The sequence below is a fragment of the Chiloscyllium plagiosum genome, chromosome 8, assembly GCF_004010195.1.
Source record: "Chiloscyllium plagiosum isolate BGI_BamShark_2017 chromosome 8, ASM401019v2, whole genome shotgun sequence".
NCBI lineage: Eukaryota > Metazoa > Chordata > Chondrichthyes > Orectolobiformes > Hemiscylliidae > Chiloscyllium > Chiloscyllium plagiosum.
Window position 1 is genome coordinate 97,888,766 of NC_057717.1, and position 20,223 is coordinate 97,908,988.

Consider the following 20,223-nt stretch of genomic DNA (forward strand, 5'->3'; position numbering starts at 1 on the left):
CCACCCCGTAAAAAAATATTACGCCAAGCTTCTTTCACTGACCCCCCCTCCACCCATGATTTTGTCTCGCGCTAGACCTCAATCCCCAAAATCACCTGGAATTTATATCAAGGGGGTGTTTGGAATCAGCGCATCACCTGGGATTGAAAATCCTGACTCAAAGAGGTTTCCCACGCCCTGAGAAAATAGCCTCAACCATGACCTTGGGTTCATGTTGCTCTACATGTGACCCTACTGCACTGTTCTGTATCTGTTAAATCTTCCTTCCTGTCATGCTTTGACACCATTACTTTGATAACTTGTCACAATCTCTCTACCTTAATTTGTTTGTGCAGTTAGGGATTACTTGTTACTTTGGTCAGACCCTCGGCATGTGACCCTGATACATATCATGTTATTCCAGCCACTCGTAATGATCTCTCAGCCTCAATTAGTCAGATTATAGGTCGTCCCTTCACTTGTTATTCAGCTGTTGTCACTTCACTCACACTGGGTTGACCTGACCTCCCAGTCACTGCCCATTTCAATTCCCCTTCCCACTCCCTTTCCAACATGACCATCCTTGGCCTCTTCCATTGCCACAGAGAGTCAGACCACCACAGAGTCATTGAATCATAGAGGTGTACAGCATGGAAACAGACCCTTCAGTCCAACCTGTCCGTGCCGACCAGATATCCCAACCTAATCTAGTCCCATTTGCCTGAACTTGGCCCATTTCCCTCCAAACCCTTCCTATTCATATACCCATCCAAATGCCTCTTAAATGTTGCAATTGTACCAGCCTCCACCACTTCCTCTGGCAGCTCATTCCTTTCTGTTGGACACACTTAAAACAACGATTAACTTATCTGATTCTGTGCTATGAACTTCGCCCAAACAGGTTCCTCCAAGATCAGTTGTGAATTTCACTGTTTGTTAATTTTCCCAGATACATTCTGATGTCCAATGACACATGAATTCAAAACAGCAAAGGCAGTAACTGTGCAGGTTCTCTCTCTCTCTCTCTCTCCTGCACTGTCCTCACCATCTGCTTCCTTTATCTCTGTTCTTCTCCCTTTTAAAACTGCTGTTGCTTTGACTTTTTTTTTTACGAAGTTCCAAAACAATGCAACAGCATATAAAACAGGAATTGGTGCTCCTGGAATTCGAGGAAATCATTTCCAGCACCTAAAATATCTCAAAATTGGAGGAACAGCACCTCATCTTTTGCCTGGGCAGCCTACAGCCTGGAGGACTCAACATTGAGTTCTCCAATTTCAAATAACCTCCCTTCCCATCCCCCCCACTCCCTTCCCAGCCCCTCCCCCTCCCTTCCATTCCTCTAAAAGCCTCCTGCCTGTCCCTCCTGGTGCTGCCTGGCTTGCTGTGTTCTCCCAGCCTCCTGCCTGTCCCTCCTGATGCTGCCGGGCTTGCTGTGTTCTCCCAGCCTCCTGCCTGTCCCTCCTGATGCTGCCTGGCTTGCTGTGTTCTTCCAGCCTCCTGCCTGTCCCTCCTGGTGCTGCTGGGCTTGCTGTGTTCTCCCAGCCTCCTGCCTGTCTACCTTGGGTTCCAGCATCTGCAGTATTTCGTGTCTCTAACTTTATTCACACCTTCTGACACTTTTGATCACCTGCAGAGACCTATTATTCAGCCTGACGACACTCCACCTGCACCATTTGGACGATCTTTTGATCTCTCTGTCTATAAGCTCTGTGCTTGTGCACTTCTCTTCACCTAACGAAGGGGCAGCACTTAGAAAGCTTGTGATTGCAAATTAATCTGTTGGATTCCAACCTGGTGTCATGTGACTTTTGACCTTGTCCACCCTAGTCCGACACCGGCAACCCCACATCAAGGATTCCCCTTCGGACAGTGGTGTAAGTCTGTGTTCTGAAGGATAAGAATCCCAATCTCTTTCTTGCCATTAAATGATGGCCACCCACTGAGGATAGGGGTTCACGTATAAAGTCTCATTGAAACCTCCGACAGAGGTGACGCTTTCAAGGCAAGAGGCGAATGTTTTAAGGGGATACACGCAGCAAGTACTTTACACAGAGGGTGCTAGGTGTCTGGAACGCGTTGCCAGCAGAGGTAGTAGAGGCAGGTACGGTAGATTCATTTAAGATGCATCTGGACAGATGCAGGAGTAGGTAGGATTAGATTAGATTACATTAGATTAGATTACATTACAGTGTGGAAACAGGCCCTTCGGCCCAACAAGTCCACACCGACCCGCCGAAGCGCAACCCACCCATACCCCTACATTAACCCCTTACCTAACACTACGGGCAATTTAGCATGGCCAATTCACCTAACCTGCACATCTTTGGACTGTGGGAGGAAACCGGAGCACCCGGAGGAAACCCACGCAGACATGGGGAGAACATGCAAACTCCACACAGACAGTCTGCCTGAGGTGGGAATTGAACCCGGGTCTCTGGCGCTGTGAGGCAGCAGTGCTAACCACTGTGCCACCGTGCCGCCCATGGTAGGGAACAGAGGGATACAGATGCTTAGGAATTGGGCAACAGATTTAGTGAGGTTTCAGTTGTCTGCAGCAGGTTTTGAACTGAGGGGAAACTCTGGCTGTTTGTTGAGCTTCACAATGTATCTTGAACCCGCAATGGTGGAACAGAGAGGTCATTCAAGTGGTCCTCACCGTGTACCAGAATGGACAGGACAACTCAGCCGTTCAGGCTTGGTTGGTAGCACCAACATGCTTTGCTGGTGTAGTCCGCAGAGCTTTGGAACCCTCACTCATTCTTGACCATGGACGACACTAACCCCATTGACGTATCAGCCCTACGCGTGTCAACAGACCGAGACTTGGGGTGGACAGGCCACAGTTTGGAGTTGAAGCAAAACCTGGACTGTGAACCGCGAGAATGTGATTGGCAGGCGGGTGGCGGGCAAAATCTAACGAAGGGACACGTGGAGTGATTAATTGTGGTTAATCGCACGGTGAGGCACAACATTAAGTGGTGGGCACAATTCTAATGGAGATGCAGGATCAGACTTGTGTGTCACTGAAGGCAGGTTGGGCTCCTGTAGCACAGTATCGAAAGTGAGAACTGCTGATGTTGGAGATCAGAGTCGATAATGCAGTGCTGGAAAAGCACAGCAGGTCAGGCAGCATCCGAGAAGCAGGAGAATCGACGTTTCGGGCAAGGAGCCCTTCATCAGGAAGCTGTAGCACAGTGGTATTGTCACTACCTCCGGGCCCAAGGACTGTGTTCGAGTCCCAACTCACCCAGAGAGTGGTGGATATATGGAATGCTCTGGCCCAGAAGGCAATGGAGGCCAAGTCTCTGGATACTTTCAAGAAAGAAATGGATAGAGCTCTTAAAGATAATAGAATCAAGGGTTATGGGGATAAGGCAGGAACAGGATACTGATTAGATTAGATTAGAATATTTACAATGTGGAAACAGGCCCTTCGGCCCAACAAGTCCCCACTGACCCTCTGAAGAGTAACCCATCCAGACCCATTTCTCTATGACTAATGCACCTAAACTATGGGCAATTTAGCCAGACCAATCCACCTGACCTGCACATCTTTGGACTGTGGGAGGAAACCGGAGCAAACCCACACAGACACAGGGAGAATGGGCTACTGTCTGAGTGGAGTTTGCACGAGGCTGGAATTGAACCAGGGTCTACTGCCGCTGTGAGGCAGCAGTGCTAACCGCTGAGCCACCGTGCCGCCTGGTGGATGATCAGCCATGATCATAATGAATGGTGGTGCTGGCTCGAATGGCCTACTCCTGCACCTATTTTCTATTGACCAAGTAAGATGTCCAAACCATAGACTCGTTCGCCGACTGCTGTAGCGTCGTGCTGATGTTTCATCACCTCACTAGGTGACATTATCAGTGCGTCCTCCAAACGTTGTTATTGGTCTGTCCCACCCGGTATTTATGCGTCTCTGTTTCTTTTTAAAATCCAAGGGGGTCCTATGGCGCATCGGTAGCACTGGGCCCAAAGACCTGGGATCAAGTGCCACCAGTTTCAGAGGTGCGTCTGAACAGTTCAACCAAAAAAAATCTGAATCATAGAGCCCTAAACAGATTGAGGAAAGTGGTGAAGGAATCATATTGACAACCGTGCACAATAAATAGGACATTGTGAACAAAAGCAAAGTGTGTTAAAGTTACACAGTACATTGTTGCAGCCTGAACTGGAACATTGCATCCAGGCCTGGGCTTCAGGAAGGATTCCAGATATGCGGAAGATTCAGTTACGTGGAGAGATTGGGAGATGCTGGGGCTGTTCTTGGAAGAGAAGATTGAGAGGAGATTCGATCTGAGTGTCCCACACCATGTGTGCGTTGGATCAAGGGAAACGGTTCTCTGTGGTGTGAGAACTCAGAACCAAAGCTGGAGGTGATCGGTAAACAAAACTGGAGGAGAAACGTGCTTGCGCAGCGCTGGAATGGAATACTGCGTTCAGTTCTGGTCTCCCTGCTGCAGGAAGGATGTTGTGAAACTCGAAAGGGTGCAGAAAAGGTTTACAAGGACATTGCAAGGGTTGGAGAATCTGAGCTACAGGGAGAGGCTGAACAGGCTGAGGCTGTTTTCCCTGGAGCGTCGGAGGCTGAGGGGTGACCTTATAGAGGTTTATAAAATCATGAGGGGCATGGATAGGATAAATAGAGAAAGTCTTTTCCCTGGGGTGGGGGGAGACCAGAACTAGAGGGCATAGGTTTAGGGTGAGAGGGGAAAGATATAAAAGAGACCTAAGGGACAACTTTTTCATGCAGAGGGTGTTGTGTGTGTGGAATGAGCTGCCAGAGGAAGTGCAACATTTAAAAGGCATCTGGATGGGTATATGAATAGGAAGGTTTGGAGGGATATGGGCCAAGTGCTGGCAAATGGGACTCGATAAACTTAGGATATCTGGTCGGCATGGACACGTTGGACCGAAGGGTCTATTTCCGTGCAGTACATCTCTATGACTCTGTGAAGGGACTAGGTTAATTCAGGATGACTGGTTGACATGGATGAGTTGGGCCAAAGGGTCTGTTCCCATGCTGTTTATCTTTAAGACTATGACTGCCTGAGACTTGGTGGATGGAGAATCAACTATGGGCTTCCAAAGAGAATTGGATGAGTCTATACCAAGAGGGGAAAACAAAATTACATGGTGATGGGGATAAGGAAAATGAATGGGGCTCACTGAGCTACTCTCGAGAAAGCCAACATGAGCCAAGGGGCTGAATGGACACGATCTACGTTACAGTGACTCTACGATCCACACTTCAGACTGAGTGTGAAGCCAGCATCTTTGCTCCCAGGGTGAATTATGTTGTGTTAATGGACCATTACCACATCAGACTTTAAGAGGGCAAAGTTGTGAAATTATTGGTGACACTTCTGTCACACCAATCTGAAAGAGTGGAAGAGGTGATAAATTCTCGGTGGGGGAACTGCTCGCGAAAACCCAGCAACTAATTTGTCGTGGGTAAATAAGACATTTTTAATTTGATGGTAGTCATGATTTGGAGATGCCGGTGTTGGACTGGGGTGTACAAAGTTAAAACTCACTAGCTTTCGGAGCTTAACAGACAATCAATTTTTCAATGTATAATTTCAGTTACAGCACACTGCAAATTTTTGCTATAAATTCTGTGTTACGATCGAGCCTTCCACTATCACCTGATGAAGGAGCGTCGCTCCGAAAGCTAGTGTGCTTCCAATTAAACCTGTTGGACTATAACCTGGTGTTGTGTGATTTTTAATTTGATGGAGTCTCTTCCTTCAAACCGCTTCAGTGTGGCTGCACACACACAGGCTTCAATCAATGCACACCCACTGTCAATCTCCAACTACTGCGCAGCCTGACTGGAAAGAGAGGGGAGAGAAAACCATTAGAGACTGCTGGAAACGCTCAGCGTCTCCTCGAGAAACAGGAGTTTACATTTCGGATCGATGACCTGTCGTCCAAAAACGGTAGCCAATTAGCCCGGGGCATCGATGAACGGAAAGCTGCGATAACTGTACAGAGGCTGATATCCCGTCACCAAATCACCCTTTATTTACTTGTTGAGAGTGTGGTGCTGGGAAAAAAGCACAGCAGGTCAGGAAACACCCGAGGAGCAGGAGAAACGAGGTGAGCCCTTCATCAGCTCAGCCCCAAACGTGGATTCGATTCTCCTGCTCCTCAGATGCTGCCTGACCTGCTGTGCTTCTCCAGCATCACACTCTCAACTCTGATCTCCAGCACCTGCAGGCCTGACTATCTCCCCCTTTATTTACTTGTGCACAGTAAGCCAGCTGTGGTCAGTCAGTTCAAAGTCAGTCCCCCAACTGAGGAGATTCTAATCTCCTGGTTGTATGTGTTTGTTTTTTTTTTGAGATTCGAATTTTGTGGTTGGTTTCTTTTCAAAATCTCCCTCACTACCGCCCAAGAGCAGTTAGTGCCTATTTCTCCCCAGCCCCCTTGGCGTTTGCGTGTAGGTGTAAGACACAGAGAAGAAACATCGGCTGAGGAAACCTTTATCCGTATTCCACCACCAGGATGAAAGCAAACACCTGAGTGGCCAGTGATAAGCAGTGATCTTCTCAACAAGGAGCGACGTCTGTGCGAGAGAAAAAGTGAAGGAGGAGGTGATTAGGGTTTAAATTAAAATGGAGCCAGAAAGGGGAACTAAAACTCCACTCCCTGCGGTGCCCACCTCTCCCTGAAAACTCTCCAGGTTTTATATTTGTTTTCTAGTCCTCTGCACTGTCTTCTTTTTTTAATAGACTCCCATACGAACACCTGATAATGGTTTGTTTATTACTTATCCATGTCGTGTGTGTGCAGGTGGTAGACACAGTGAAGGGTGTGTAAATCTTTACTCATATTGCACCACCAGGACAAAAGGAAACACTCGAGTAAATTAGATTAATTACAGTATGGAAACAGGCCCTGCGGCCCAACAAGTCCACACCAACCCTCTGAAGAGTAACCCACCCAGACTCATTTCCCTCTGACTAATGCACCTCACACTGTGAACAATTTATCATGGCCAATGCACATCTTTGGACTGTGGGAGGAAACCCACGCAGACACGGGGAGAATGTGCAAACTCCACACAGTCAGTCGCCTGAGGCGGGAATTGAACCCAGGTCTCTGGTGCTGTGAGGCAGCAGTGCTAACCACTGTGCCACCCTTAGCCAGTGACAAGCAGTGCCCTCCACATCAAAGGGCAATGCTGTGAGATCAAACAGTGAAGGGGAGGGACAGGAATTAAATCGAAATGGAGCCAGAAAGATGGGAAATAAAACAGTCCACTCCCTGCGGTGCCCACCTCTCCCTGAAAACTCCCCTGGTTTTATATTTTTTTCTCCTGTTTTTTTTTAAAATAAATCCCCACACTAACACCTAAATGCAGTAGTGCCTATTTTTCCCCAGCCCCCATGTTGTGTGTGAGCTGGTGTCAGACATAGTGAAGAACAACAAGCGTGCAAAGCTTTATCCGTATTCCACCACCAGGAAGGAAGGAAACACCCGAGTGGCCAGTGACAAGCAGGGCCCTTCACATCAAAGGGCAATGCTGTGTGATCAAACAGTGAAGGGGAGGGCAGGGATTAAATCAAAATAGAGTTGGAGGGGGAAATAATGCACTCCACTACCTGCGGCGCCCACCTCTCCTGGTTAATTTTTAAAAAAATTTCATTCTGTACAGTTTTTTCAACAAGTCTTTGACAGTCATGACTGAGATTACGTACAGTGTGGAAACAGGCCCTTCGGCCCAACAAGTTCACAGACCCGTCGAAGCACAACCGACCCAGACCCATTCCCCTACACCTAACACCACGGGCAATTTAGCATGGCCAATTCACCTCACCTGCACACCTTTGGACTGTGGGAGAAAACCCACACAGACAGTTGCCTGAGGCTGGAATTGAACCTGGGTCCCTGGTACTGTGAGGCAGCAGTGCTAACCACTGGGACACCGTGCAGCCCAACCACTCCAGGATATTTTGTTTTACTGATCCAGGTCTTCAGACCTGCCCTCCCTCCTCCGTACCGGGTGCCCGAAGATCAGGAGCGTGGGACTGAAGTGCAATCCAAAGCAGAGGAGGAGGTTTTTCAGGAAATCAAAAACGGGAGTGCAAACGCCCACACCCAATATTCACGTGGTCCACGGACTCCAAAGCGCCACAGAACAAGCAGTTGGGCTGGGAGTCCGTGAACCACCGCAATCTGCAGTTGCAGGGGACCGCTGCGTGCAGCACCCTCCACCCCAGATCCCCGAGAGAAAGGGGGAGGAATCCCGCGTAGAGATCCCTCCACTGGGGATCCCCTCCACCCGGTGGCAAAGCTCTCCTGATTATTATTTTTCTTTTTTTTAATTTTTCCTTTTTTTTTCAGGAAGATAGGAAAACACCCGAGTGGCCAGTGACAAGCACTGCCCTTCACATACTACCCCCTTCTTTCTTTTTTTCTTCTTATTTTTTTATTTAACCCCCACACTACCACCTAAGTGCGGTAGTGCTTATTTTTCCCCCCAGCACTCATGGTGTGTGTGTGCAGGTGTAAGACACAGTGAAAGACACAAGGTGCACGAATCTTTATTCGAATTCCACCACCAGGAAGATAGCAAACGCCCACACCCAATATATACATGGTCCACGGACTCCACAGCGCCACAGAACATGCAGTTGGGCTGGGAGTCCGTGAACCACCGCAATCTGCGGTTGCAGGGGACCGCTGCGTGCAGCACCCTCCACCCCAGATCCACAAGAGAAAAGGGGAGGACTCGCACGTAGAGATCCCTCCACTGGGGATCCCCACCACCTGGTGACAAAGCTCTCCTGGTTATCTTTGTCAGCCAGGACTCCCTGATTGGCCCAGGTAAACAATCCCAATCAAGGCTCTCGTCCTCAATGTGATCCACCCAGTTCCAATCACTACAAAAGCCTTACACTTCTATTGCACTCATGGGCTCATGGGCAGGGGAGGCAGAAGGCAACTGCTCCCGTTAGTTGAGGGTTCAACATGAAGGAGGATGGGAGGGGCAAGGCAGGAGGTTTAGAGGGGACTTGAGGAATCGCTGTTTCACCCAGAGAGTAGTGGGGTCTGGGGTGCACTGCCTGGGCAGGGGTATTGACTCATGAAACCTCACACCCCTTAAGAAGTACGTGGATGGGCTCTTGAATTGTCGTAACATTCAAGGCTATGGGTCAAACGAGGGAAAACTCGATTGGTGAAGAGTTAGTGTGCTTTTGTCAGTGAAGACTCGATGGGCCGAAGGACCTCTTCTGTACTGTACGATTCTATGATTAGTCACAGCCTCAGAACATCCCCAAGAGCTATGTAGCCAATGGAATACGACTGAAGTGTCCGTGTTTCTTGCAATGGTAGCCGATTTGTGCACAGCAGGATCCCACTATGACAGGAACCCAGAGAAACCTACTATTGTAAGTGTATCCTTTCGTACGGTATGGGTGCTGCTGGCAAAGTCGACGTTTGTTTGCCAACCTTGGTTGGCTATTTAAGAGGCAACCCGTTTGTTCTGGTGACCACCCGTAAGACAGACCGGGGTAGATTTCCTTCTCGAAGGGCATTAGTGATGGGGTTTTATGATGATAGGCGTCATCACTGACATTAGCTTTCAGTTCCGGAGTTTCGAATGGAAATTAAATTCCACCAGCTTTCAGGGTTTGATTTGTATCCTTGGCTTCTTGGTGCCTAGTTTGGTGACATTACCACCATCTCCCCTGACCCAGTTCAGTGAAGAGGGATAAATACTGGGCAAGACTTTGGGACGAATCCTCTGCTCTTTAGAATATTGCAATGCGACGTTTTATGCAGCACAGCCTGGTGGTATTATCGCTAGACTATCAATCCAGAGACTCAGGTAATGCTCTGATGAACTGGGTTCAAATCCTGCCATGGAAGGTGGTGGAATTAAGATTTCAATAATGACCATGAAACTATTGTGAGGGGAGAAACCTATCTGGTTCATTAATGTTCTTGAGGGGAGGAAATCTGCCATCCCTCCTTGGGCTGGCCTACATGTGACTCCAGACCCACCGAAATGCGTCTGACTGTCAACTAGGGACAGGCAATAAATGTTGGTCCATCTCGCTCATGAATTTAAAACGATACTTGCCAGACCAGTGTGGGCCTCAATTTAATGTCTCCTGTTAAAGGAATTGTTGCTGAATCTACCAGCAGGCTATTTATGTCCAGATTAGAGTGGTGCTGGAAAAGCACAGCAGGTCAGGCAGCATCCTAGGAGCAGGAAAATCGACCTTAATCAGGAAGGGCTGGACCATAACAGTACCTATTGCTAATTAACTGCTGCAATACAGTAGCATCCTATAAACACACCCCTCGGCAAAACGTCTTTTGCCTCAAACGTCGATTTTCCTGCTCCTCGGATGCTGCCTGACGTGCTGTGCGTTTCCAGCACCACTCTGATCTTGACTCTGATCTCCAGTATCTGCAGTCCTCACTTCTGCCTCTATTCATGCACATCTGAAACAATATGCAAGCAAGACATTCTCTGTCCTGAGCTGTGGAGGTCAATTTCAGCGCAGAAGTGCAAACAGGGTTCTGAATTCTAAACCGCTGTTCCCCTAACTGGAGGGGCTCCCTTCCCGTATTCGTCAACATCCCTGGAGTTACCAGTAACCAGAAACTGAAAGGAACGAGCCACAGAAATACAATGGTTACAAGAGCTGGGTCAGAGACTAGGAATCATGCTGTGAGTAACTCACCTCCTGACTCCCCAGGAGCCAAGTCAGGAGTGTGATGGAATACTCCCCACTTGCCCTGGATGAAAATACATCCAGCAACACTCAAGAGGCTCAATACCATTCAGGACAAAGTAACCCACTTGATTGGCACCACGTCCACTCCCTCCACCACCAGTGCTCAGGAGCAGCAGTGTGTACTGTCAACAGGGTGCTCTGCGGAAATTCATTAAAGATCCTCAGGCAGCACCTTCCAAACCCACAATCAATACCATCTAGAAGGACAAGGGCAGAGGCTACATGGGAACATCAACCCCTGGAAGTTCCCCTCCTTAAACCACTCACCATCCTAACTTGGAAATATATCACCGTTCCTTCATATCGTTGGGTCAGAATCCTGGAATTCCCTCCCTAACAGCACATGGACTGCGGCGGTTCAAGAAGGCAGTTCACCCCAACCTTCTCAAGGGGCCACTAGGGACGGGCAATAGATGATGGCCCAGCCAGTGACACCCACGTCACACGAATAAGTGAAAAGACATATAAGGTGTGTGCATGTGCTTGAGTAGGCAGTTGTTTTTGCATGAATGTCTATATGTACTCATGTGTGCACGTGCATATGTGTATGACACACGCATTGAAACTGGAGTAAAGTTCACTCTCTCACACACAACCAACAACAACGTCTTTAATGTCGGCAAGTTTCCCAACGTGGCCAATCAAAATTTGACATTGAGGAGCCTTCAGAGATTTTTTGGTATGGGTTCCAAGAGTTTGCTTCTCCCATCAGAATAAGTCAAAGAGAAAAGGGTGTGAAGATATTATGGCTTTAAGAAGTGTATTTTCTCCTGTTCTTTTTAAAGAGAGGTTTTAAGAGAGAGATGCAGAGCAGTCTACCAGAGTCACAAGAATAAACAGTTTGTGAGGCCTTGGGGACTTTTTAAAAAAAAACAGCTGGAACAATAGACGCAGCCTGAACGAATGGAGGTCAAGCTCCCACAAAACCAGGATTTTTAGTTTTATTTTTGCTGTAGCAGCTGCTGGGGTCTTGAAGCTGAGTTTGGAAGCTACAGTACACCTCCCCCACTACTCACTCTCTGAGTTTTCTCTTGATGTTCTTTTCCTCCTGGACTGCACGCGAGACAATCCGTTTCACTGAATTTGCCTTTGCCAAGGGCGTATTTACGGGATGTTACTATATTGGAATAGTTACTATTTAGTAGTAAAATTTTCTATTACTTTGTTACGTTTTCCAAGATGGTTAAGTTATTCTAACTGCTTCTTTCTTTCTTTTATTGTATCTTAACTATCGTTGAAAATCACACAACATCAGGTTATGGTCCAACAGGTTTATTTGAAAGTCAATTTCAAATAAACCTGTTCAGCTATAACCTGGCGTCATGTGATTTTCAACTTTGTTCACCCCAGTTCAACACTAGCACCTCCATATCTTAACTATTGTGTATCAGTTAAGAGTGTTTTGCTTAAAATCTGGTAGTGCGACCCATCGGATTGCATCCGGAACGTAATGCCTGGCACTTGTCTTTAAAGTAAGAAGAGTTTAGGGTCTTGTCTATCTTCTTAATATATTTTGAGGGGGTTTTCTCTGGTCCATGCCAGCAAAGAGAGACTTAGGTAAGGAATGCGGAGATGAATGTATTAAGGCCCAGACAGCATTGGTGGGTCAGTTAAAACTGGAGAGTTGAGATTAAAATAGGATCAGCCGGGGTCTGAAATGAGTGGGAGATCAGGCACAAAGGGCTGAGTGGCCTGGTTTTGTTCTTTCTCCGTATGGGATGCACAAGAGGCCAGAATAGAAAGGAGGCAGGTTTCCTGGAAGTTGGTGGGAAGCTGATGGAGCCTACAGATGTCCTGACAGGAAAAGGGGAGGTGGGATTTGCAAACAAGGGTGCGATTTTCCAACAGAGGCACTCCCGCAGAGATCTAGGGTGCACGATGAGCGAACAAGGACTCGGGGTGTGTTAGATGGTGGACATTTGAATGAGCTCAGGTTTAGGAAGGGTGGAAGGCAGAGGGGAGGAAAGGAACGGGGTGATCTGAGGGGGCTGAGTTGTCGTTTCATCTCGCTGAGTGAGATGACAATACAGGACCAAAGTGGAGTCAATCCTGCCTTCGCTTCAGTGCCTACAGTCACGTCAACATGAATCTTTTTTTTTGGTTTTGTAGTGAGGAGACTTTCAATTTGAGTTGAGCTCAAATTTCCCAGAACCAAAGCAGAGGAGAGGTGGCAAAGAGGGGGTGAAGATATATAAATGCCATTTTGTATTTATAGACTCATCGCTGGTGTTCAACAGCGAACTGGTAATGGGTAGGAGCTTTGCACTGACGTACCACAGTCAGGAAGATGGATCACTTCAATGACAGTGTGGAGAGGCTGGAATTGATTTTCAGGAACCCGCCAGATTGTTGTAGTAGACTTGAACATCTGTCTTACCATCCCTGCTGTATGTTTAGAAGCCGCACAAGCTAACTAAGTTCCATGGAAATTAAAGGGACAGACCACTGTGATTCTGTTAGCTTAGAGTTAGCCACAGGCGAGTTGGAAATATATTTGATAAAGGGAGGCTATTTTGGGGACAGCAAGGTGGCTCAGTGGTCAGCACTGCTGCCTCACGGCGCCAGGGACCCAGGTTCGATTCCACCTTTGGGCGACTGTCTGTGTGGAGTTTACACATTCTCCCCATACCTGCGTGGATTTCCTTTGGCAGCTCCAGTTTCCTCCCACAGTCCAAAGATGTGCAGGTTAGGGTGGAATGGCCGTGCTAAATTGCCCCGTAGTGCCCAGGTTAGGTGGTTTAGCCATGGGAAATGCAGGGTTATAGGGATAGGGTAGCAGGATGGGACTTGCTGGGTTGAATGGCCTGCTTCCCTACTGTAGGGATTCTACAGTAGGGGGATCAAGGCGGACGACACATAAAACTAGGCTGGTCTGTGGGGCAAATCAGATCCATTAATGGAAAGTCTAGTACACTCTGTTCCAATGTGTGTTTATGGGTGTGCTACTCGTGTGCAGGATTGAGAAGTCACGGTCCATTAGCCACACACAAGTGGCTTGTGTAGAAAAGAGAGATGGAGTGTGAAAGAGAGGTAAGGAAAGAGTAGGTAATCAGCACTCAATGAATTTCCGAATGAGGTTCCTGGAGGGATATTGCCATTTGATGGCCCTCTGAGAGGGAGGAGATAGGGCCTCCTTTGAAAGACAGCACCTCTGACTGTGTAACACTCCCAAGGTACTGCACTGGCACTGTCAGCCCAGTGTGTGTGTGTGTGCTGACAGTGATAGCATGGGCCGACATTTGATCCAGGGCTTGTAATTAGATTAGATTACTTACAGTGTGGAAACAGGCCCTTCGGCCCAACAAGTCCACACCAACCCTCCGAAGAGCAACCCACCCCACACTCATTCCCTCTTTCACCTAACACTATGGGCAATTTAGCATGGCCAATCCACCTGACCTGCACACTGTGGGAGGAAACCCACGCAGACACAGGGAGAACGTGCAAACTCCACACAGACAGTCGCCTGAGGCGGGAATTGAACCCGGGTCCCTAGCAGTGTGAGGCAGCAGTGCTAACCACTGAGGCACCGTGCCGCCCATAATGGCTGAACTCGTGGAGACTAACTAATGCCCTCGCCACATTGTCGGCAGAGACTCAGCGATACAAGGGCAGATGGAGGCAGTTTGGCACTGACCGATAAACCTTTTAACATTGCCTACCTGACTTGATTCCGTTATGTTTCTGTACAAATATCTAACCATCTCAGCCTTGAAATTTCCAACTTACCCACCCAACCTCAACAATGCCTTGGGGTGGGGGTGGGGGAATAGCATGAGTTCCATATTCTCATCTCTTTTGAGAGGGAGGCAATGGCCGAGCGGTAATATCGCTGGAGTGTTAGTCGAGAGGTAATGTTCTGAGCACTTGGGTTCAAATCCTGTCGCAACAGGCCTTGGCATTTGATCTCAATTAAAAATCTGGAATTAAGAGTCTACTGTTGAAAATGAGTCAATTGTTATAAGACCCCATCTAGTTTACCGATACCCGTTAGGACAGGAAACTGCTGTCCTTACCTGGTCTGGCCTACATGTGACTCCAGACCCACAACAATGTGATTTATGCTTAGGGATGGGCACTAACTCCATCTCCAGCCAAGTCCTGTGGGTGAATAATTAAAAGGAAGACAAGTGACTGGTGTGAGGTGGCACGTTTAACCTAAATGCTTCCCTTGGGTCCCTCAGTTTCTCCTATGGAGCGGGAATGAGTCATAACACCAAACAATTGAACAGCCTTGAAGTGGAGACGTTGTTCAACATTAACCGGACACAGAATCTAAGCGATAGGGAAGACTTAAAGGACCAAATGCTTCTCATGAGAACACCCACTCGCTAGTTACCCCGGTCACCTTTAACAATGCAGTGTAGCTGTCCCATTCAGATATTGCATTCTTGGAGTATGGCACTCCCTCTCCCCCGCGCCCCCTCGCTTAAATACAGACTCCAGGCTGGAATATAATGTCGGAGCTGCCCATATGTCAGCAATTACAATCACATCTGCCTCTTCATTCAGGCACTCTGAGCTGCAGGAAAGAAAGTTCTTTCTCTGGAATTAGAGAGAGGAAAAAAAAAACCCTTCTGCTTATTCCCAGAGCTGCTATGTGTGGTGCTTTGTGCCCTGAATACTTAACACATGCATCTGTTAAAGGAGGCAGTCATGTCTACATTATCCAGAAGAAATATTCAAGCTGAATGTCAAGATGGCTCCCAAATGCAGGAACGCAGTTTGTAAGGAAGTGTGCTTTTTTTTTTGAATGCTTCACGTAAACGCTTCAGAAAAACAAATTGTTTTCTTCATGTCGGGTTTCTTTTCCCTAACCGTGATAGAATCTCTACGGAGTCGAGAGTGTGGTGCTGGAAAAGCACAGGTCAGGCAGTATCTGAGGAGCAGGAGAATCGACGTTTTGGGCAAAAGGCCTTCATCAGGAATGAGGCCTGTGGGCTGAGGGGGGTAGGGCTGAGGGGAAGGTAGCTGGGAGTGCGATAGGTAGATGAAGATGGGGGTACTGGTGATAGGTCGGAGAGGAGCAGATTGGTGGGAAAGGTGATGGACAGGTCAAGAGGGTGGTGCCTCCATCACCTTTCCCATCTATCCGCTCCATCCTCTCACCTTCTCCCCCACTTTCACCTACCTATCACACTCCCAGCTACCTCCCCCTCAGCCCCATCCCCCTCCCCTCCACTCCCCTCCCCTCCCATTTATCTCTCAGCCCCCCCTCAGCTCACAAGCCTCATTCCTGATGAAGGGCTTATGCCCGAAACGTCTATTCTCCTGCTCCTCGGATGCTGCCTGACCTGCTGTGCTTTTCTAGCACCACACGCTCGACTCTGATCTCCAGCATCTGCAGTCCTCACTTTCTCCCACAGATTCCTTACAGTGTGGGGACAGGCCATTTGGCCCAACAAGTCCACACCGACCCTCTGAAGAGTAACCCACCCAGACCCATTTTCCTACATTAACCCCTGACAAATGCACCGAAACTACACATCTCTGAACACTATGGGGTAATTTAGCATGGCCAACCCACCCTAACCTACACATCCCTGAACACTATAGGGTAATTTAGCATAGCCAATCCACCCAAACCTGCACACCTTTGTGATCATGGGAGGAAGCTGGAGTAAACCTACACAGACACGGAGAACGTGTAAACTCCACACAGACAGTCGCCCAAGGCTGGATTCAAACGGCCAATCCACCCTAACCTGCACACCTTTGTGATCATGGGAGGAAGCTGGAGTAAACCTACACAGACACGGAGAACGTGTAAACTCCACACAGACAGTCGCCCAAGGCTGGATTCAAACCTGGGTCCCTGGCGCTGTGAGACAGGAATGCTAACCACTGAGCTACCATGTCACTAACACATAGGTAGTTGTCCCATCCCCAGTTCCCATCTCTCTCACAATCCCATCTGAGCTTTTATCAATATGTTGTTGTACTGTCCTTTCTGCTTCCTCCCAGTCCCTTGCACACCTTCCTTCACCTACACCCTTACATTAGTCCCTTCTGCATACACCCATGTTTCCCCACGCACACTGGAACAAACTCCCAGAGGAAGTGGGAGGCTCAGGAACAGAAACACGGGAAATGGGTGGAGAAGCTCAGCAGGTCTGGCAGCATCTGCGGAGAGAGGAACAGGGTTAATGTTTTGGATCCAATGACCCTTTTTCTCTCTCCATCCGAAATGTTAACTCTGGTTTCTCTCCACAGATGCTGCCAGACCGACTGAGCTTTTCCTGGGATTTCTGTTTCTGATTTACAGCACCCATGGTTCTTTCAGTTTTTGTCTTGTCGATGTGGGTAGAGCTTTAGAACATTCAAAAGTCATTTGGACAGGGGCATGAATAGGAAACATTTAGAATGATTTGGGCCAAACAAATGGGACTAGTTTGTATTGGGAAACCTGGTGAGAATGGACGAAGGGTCTGTTTCCGTGCTGTATGTGAGCGACATTGGTATATCCCTGCATGTTTTACATAAGCCCTTGCATGGACTTCATCCACTTACCCCCACTTTCAAACATCTGCTTTAACCCCAATTCGCTTTCACGAAAGACTGACTCCAGTACCTGTTTTCACTAACCGAAAGAGGATTTTCGCTTTCACAAAAATGCACCCGCAGCGAGAGCGGTGTCACCCCCAAAGTGTTGATAGATGACCCCCTTCCTCTCTCTCTCTCTCTCTCTCCAACACCCCAGTCTCCTGTACCTCCCAGCAACCCAACCTCAGTTGAACATATAGTCAGCCTCACCACCTCTCAGCCATCCAGAGTGCTGGCTGTCTTCCAATTCTGCTGAGTGAAGCGACACTGTCCATACGTTATTTCTACTTGATATAGACTGTGTATTTATCATATCATTCCCACTTTTACTATACGTTCGTGTTGTTTTAGGTTGTGTGTGTTATTTGGTATGATTCAGTCAGCTATTCAATGGCTCTGGGAACACTCAGAAATACCCCCCTCCCCACCCCCCATAAACGAATGGTAATTGCTTTCTTCACTTTACGCCACTTTGGCTCACCAAAGGTTTCATAGGAACACTCCACTTTCAGATAGTGGGGGAGGGGGAAACGCCTGTATACCCATGTGTGCAGACGTTCCACGTACGCCCTCGTATCTGCTTGTTTTTCCATTTTCCGTTCTCTTCCATTCTGTTTTCCTTCTTAATTACTTGCTGCGCCTGCACGCTAGCATTCTGCGTTCCACGTCTCAGAAAGCCCAGATCCCTCTGTGCTGCACCTTTTCTGGAGTCTCTCTCCATTTCGGTTGTAGGCAAAATTCTAAAATCCATCGTTAAGGATGAGCTTTCTAAATTCTTGCAAGTGCAGGGTCAGATTAGAACAAGTCAGCAAGGATTTAGTAAGGGGAGGTTGTGCCTGACAAACCTGTTAGAATTCTTTGAAGAGGTCACAAATAGGTTAAATCAGGGAAACCCAGTGGATGTTATCTACCTAGACTTCCAAAAGGCCTTTGATAAGGTGCCTCACAGGAGGCTGCTGAGTAAGGTGAGGGCCCATGGTGTTCGAGGTGAGCTATTGGCATGGATTGGGGATTGGCTGTCTGACAAAAGGCAGAGTTGGGATAAAATGTTCTTTTTCGGAATGGCAGTGGTGTCCCGCAGGGTTCAGTGTTGGGGCCACAGCTGTGCACTTTATATATTAATGATCTGGATGAGGGGACTGGAGCATTCTGGTGAAGTTCGCCGATGATACAAAGTTAGGTGGACAGGCAAGTAGTTCTGAGGAGGTGGGGAGGCTGCAGTGTTATTTGGTATGATTCAGTCAGCTATTCAATGGCTCTGGGAACACTCAGAAATACCCCCCTCCCCACCCCCCATAAACGAATGGTAATTGCTTTCTTCACTTTACGCCACTTTGGCTCACCAAAGGTTTCATAGGAACACTCCACTTTCAGCTAGTGGGGGAGGGGGAAACGCCTGTATACCCATGTGTGCAGACATTCCACGTACGCCCTCGTATCTGCTTGTTTTTCCATTTTCCGTTCTCTTCCATTCCGTTTTCCTTCTTAATTACTTGCTGCGCCTGCACGCTAGCATTCTGCGTTCCACGTCTCAGAAAGCCCAGATCCCTCTGTGCTGCACCTTTTCTGGAGTCTCCCTCCATTTTGGTTGTAGGCAAAATTCTAAAATCCATCGTTAAGGATGAGCTTTCTAAATTCTTGGAAGTGCAGGATCAGATTAGAACAAGTCAGCAAGGATTTAGTAAGGGGCGGTTGTGCCTGACAAACCTGTTAGAATTCTTTGAAGAGGTCACAAGTAGGTTAAATCAGGGAAACCCAGTGGATGTTATCTACCTAGACTTCCAAAAGGCCTTTGATAAGGTGCCTCACAGGAGGCTGCTGAGTAAGGTGAGGGCCCATGGTGTTCGAGGTGAGCTATTGGCATGGATTGGGGATTAGCTGTCTGACAGAAGGCAGAGAGTTAGGATAAAAGGTTCTTTTTTGGAATGGCAGCTGGTGACAAGTGGTGTCCTGCAGGGTTCAGTGTTGGGGCCCCAGCTGTTCACTTTATATATTAATGATCTTGGTGAAGGGACTGGAGGCATTCTGGCGAAGTTCGCCAATGATACAAAGTTAGGTGGACAGGCAGGTAGTACTGAGGAGGTGGGGAGGCTGCAAAAAGATTTAGACAGTTTAGGAGAGTGGTCCAAGAAATGGCTGATGAAATTCCATGTGAGAAAATGTGAGGTCCTGCACTTTGGAAAAAAAGAACACAGGCATGGACTATTCTATAAACGGTGAGAAAATTCCTAAAGCCAAAGTACAAAGGGATCTGGGAGTGCTAGTGCAGGATTCTCTAAAGGTTGACTTGCAGGTTGAGTCCATGGTCAAGAAAGCAAATGTTGTCATTTATCTCAAGAGGGTTGGAATGTAAAAGCAGTGAGGTGCTACTAAGACTTTATAAAGCTCTAGTCAGGCCCCATTTGGAGTACTGTGTCCAGTTTTGGACTCCACACCTCAGGAAGGACACACTGACCCTGGAGCGTGTGCAGCGGAGATTCACATGGATGATCCCTGGAATGGTAGGCCTAACATATGATGAATGGCTGAGGATCCTGGGACTGAACTCGTTCGAGTTCAGAAGGTTGGGGGGAGATCAAATAGAAACTTACAAGACAATGCATGGCTTAGAAAGAGTGGGCATTGGGAAATTGTTTCCGTCAGGCGGGGAGACTAGGACTCGTGGGCACAACCTTTGAATTAAAGGGGGGCAATTTAGAATGGAAATGAAGAGACATTTCTTCAGCCAGAGAGTGGTGGGCCTGTGGAATTCATTACCACGGAGTGCAGTGGAGGCCGGGACATTAAATGTCTTCAAGGCAGAGATTGATAAATTCTTGATCTCGCAAGGAATTAAGGGATACGGGGAGAATGTGGGTAAGTGGAAATGCCCATCAGCCATGATTGAATGGCAGAGTGGGCCAATTGGCCTTGCTTCCACTCCTATGTTTTATGG

At 47.9% G+C, this 20,223-nt stretch overlaps 1 protein-coding gene across 1 annotated transcript in view; it reads right to left on the reverse strand.

Moving 5' to 3' along the window:
• LOC122552367 (AP-1 complex subunit mu-1-like) overlaps positions 1-18,901 on the reverse strand; it is a 62,880-nt gene extending 43,979 nt beyond the window's left edge. Inside the window, exon 1 of the mRNA XM_043695117.1 lies at positions 18,718-18,901. Coding sequence (XP_043551052.1) covers positions 18,718-18,901 — 184 coding nt within the window. The remainder of the gene's footprint in view (positions 1-18,717) is intronic.
• Between the last annotated feature and the right edge of the window lie 1,322 nt (positions 18,902-20,223).